The sequence below is a fragment of the Halyomorpha halys genome, unplaced genomic scaffold (assembly GCF_000696795.3).
Source record: "Halyomorpha halys isolate HHAL.00 unplaced genomic scaffold, Hhal_1.1 Scaffold242.1, whole genome shotgun sequence".
In the NCBI taxonomy this organism is placed as follows: domain Eukaryota; kingdom Metazoa; phylum Arthropoda; class Insecta; order Hemiptera; family Pentatomidae; genus Halyomorpha; species Halyomorpha halys.
In genome coordinates this window covers 47,324-50,290 of record NW_027106343.1, presented here as the reverse complement: position 1 = coordinate 50,290, position 2,967 = coordinate 47,324, and the positions used below count along the sequence as shown (strand labels likewise).

The 2,967-nt window shown below is 29.9% G+C and overlaps 1 protein-coding gene across 5 annotated transcripts in view; it reads right to left on the bottom strand.

The window, feature by feature from the left end:
- DIP2 (disco-interacting protein 2) overlaps window positions 1-2,967 on the bottom strand; it is a gene marked incomplete at its 5' end in the record, with an annotated part of 91,726 nt that overhangs the window by 44,107 nt on the left and 44,652 nt on the right. For all 5 annotated transcript variants that reach the window (XM_067044687.1, XM_067044683.1, XM_067044684.1 and 2 more), the window contains 3 exon segments: window positions 300-430; window positions 927-1,080; window positions 1,887-2,015. In XM_067044687.1, coding sequence (XP_066900788.1) covers window positions 300-430; window positions 927-1,080; window positions 1,887-2,015 — 414 coding nt within the window.

Genomic DNA, 2,967 nt, shown 5'->3' with positions numbered 1-2,967 from the left:
CACACACAGACCATCTTCCTTTTATATACTATAGATGGTCAATCAACAATCTTCCAAAAATCTTTAATACTAAAACATGTATTTATTTTAAAACAGGCAAAAATATTGAAGATAAAAATGACTTCTAAATGCATTATTGCTCATTTTAATCAAACAGGAGAATTAAAAAAAAAGAAAAAGAAAAAGAAAGCATAAACAAATTCTAAAATGCAATTTTAAAATCTTTTTAGTTGTTTTATTAAGATAATTAATCAGAAAGTAGAATAAAAAAAAAATTACAAATTAAATTAAATACTAACAAGGCCTCAGGTTGTGCATGACATCAGCGAGATCTGTTATTTCTTGTTTGTGCCTTCTTTCCTGCTTCTCCCGGCTTCCTCTATCCTGCTGATCTTCCCAAGCGACTCCACCTGACCCGCCGTTGGCCAACCTAAATAACACATATATAACATCAAGGCAAGTCGACTACTGACAGGAGAGACAATGACATTTAGCTGGGAATGATATCTCATCTAAAACAAATATTTACTGGAATCATAGAACAATAAATAAACAAACATTATCTCCATTTTAGAAAGTACAATCATTATCTATATTAAGTAAGCTGTGGCAGGCATTGGAGATACATATATAAATAAACAGCTGAACAGCTTAAAGTATACAATGAATATTGAGCTTCTATACATTAAAAAAAAAATTTAATTAAATCAAAATTTTCTATAGATAAAAAAATCAATACATACATATTTTTACATAAGTACATAAAAATCAACATTTGTTTGTTTGTACTTTATGCACTGCCATACTGCTCATCCGATTGTGAAGAAACTTTTTTGCTAAATGCTCAAGATTTTAAACCATAGCACCAATTTAAGATTATAAAAAATAAAACAGGAAAATAAAATTATAAGGAAATAATTACGTACCTAGGGTGACGATGAATTTGTGGTGGTGTCTCCCTGGCTGAGCCCGTGCTGCTCGTGTCACTGTGAGGAGGTAGTGGAGCAGGAGCTCTCACACGTTCTCTTTCCGGTGTACTCTGGGCCTCGTTGCCTATGCTGTCTTCGTCGGAACTTGAACCTAAAATCATGTAATGGTTGCCATGAAATTTTTGTTCATTCAATATATACAAGATTTTCTGAGCAATACCTTAAGATTATATAATATACTGATAATTATGATGAGGCTTGAAATTTGATTCAATAATTAAAAAAAGTTTTTTTTTTATTTATATATCGAAATTTACAACTGTATAAAAAAACAATAATAAATAATTGTGATAAATGTTTCAGCATATATGATACTTCAATCATTGCTTTAAATTAGAAGATTCCGTGGCCTTATCTTTTCAGATGACTCGGAGGATCATCAGGGATTGTTAACGATAAGAGATTAATAATTAATGTATTAGGGTGGGTGAGAATGAAAGGAGTTGTATCTATTTCAGGCCAAATCTGCAACGAAAGGGATGTTGAGGTCTATATGAATGAGTTTATTTGTGACCTAATAAGGCGCATCAAAGATTTTGATGGTTTGGTAGAGCCCACAGTTTTTGTAGTAAATGGGAAGTTGAGAACATTTGTCAAGAAGGTGTTGTAGTAATCGGGTCGTATCCATGGCAATTTTAGTTGTTAGTTTTAGCTATAACTAATTTTTGCACTTTTACAAAGTAAAGCAAAACGTTGGCTCACATTAAATAACTTAATTATTATTTAATTTTTTACTGCACCCGGGCCATCTTCCCTTAACATATTACACACGGTAATCAATGATCTTCCAATAAGTACTTAATATTTTTATTTTGTCAGTTCTGTGATAGAAATAGATCTCAGAACCAGAGACCCGATTGTACAATGGATAATATCAAAGGAAGGAAAATATCTTACCAGAGTCTCTACGCTCTCTGTCCGGGGATTTAGCCATGACAGAAGTCCTCTTCGAAGGCATCGGCAATGAAGGTTTTGGCCTGCTCTGCATCGCAGCCAGAGCCTGCTGCACGGCTTCCTGTCGCACTTCTGTAATACATTATTATGAATTATATAAATTATCAAGTTAACAAAACACATTCAATTCAATTAGCTAATTTCCAAAAAGAAATAAATAACAGAGAAAAATTATATTTTTAATTAAATACAAAAGTACTAAAACCAATTAGTCTGTTCAATGTAACTTGAGTCTGATGACATAATTTTTAATCATTTATAATAAAAAATATCCATTTAGTATCATCCTGTTTATTTTCTTATTACTCCACTCCTATGTTTCGGCCTATATTTAATATTCTCAAGGATAAATATTGATTAATAATTCTAATCACAATCTTAACATAAAAAATGATTTCCCAAATCATTCTGAATTATAAAATATTCTATCTTATTTATAATATCACAGGTAGAATATTATCTTATTCTGTCTCTGTCAAAATATATTTTAGTCTATCAATCTGTAAAACATAATTAACTAGTGTTTCCATAATTTAATTATGTTTTATAGGTTGATAAACTAAAAAATAACCTGAGACTTTTTAATAACCTTGTAGCTGTAATATTAAAAAGTAGATAGGATAATTCATAATGCAGAATTTTTTGGATGTAATATTTAATGATTAGAGTGTAATTGAAATTGTTAATCAATAGTTATCCACGAGGATAGCCGGAATAGCCAAAACATAGGAGTGTAGTAATAAGAAAATAAACATGTTGAGACAAAATGGATAATTTTTATTATAATTCATACAAAAAAAAAAATTAGATATTAGCAAAGATGCCATAACAATGTCGCAATCAATACTTTTTAAAAAGAACTTGAATTTTTATGATTATACATTGCACAACAAAAAATCTGTAACCCAAGTTATATTGAACTTACAATAAAACAAAAAATAATTGAATTAATTTATATCACTATCTGACCTTCATCATTTATATATAAATGCTTATAACCCTCTTATCCTACTTTCAAGTTGAT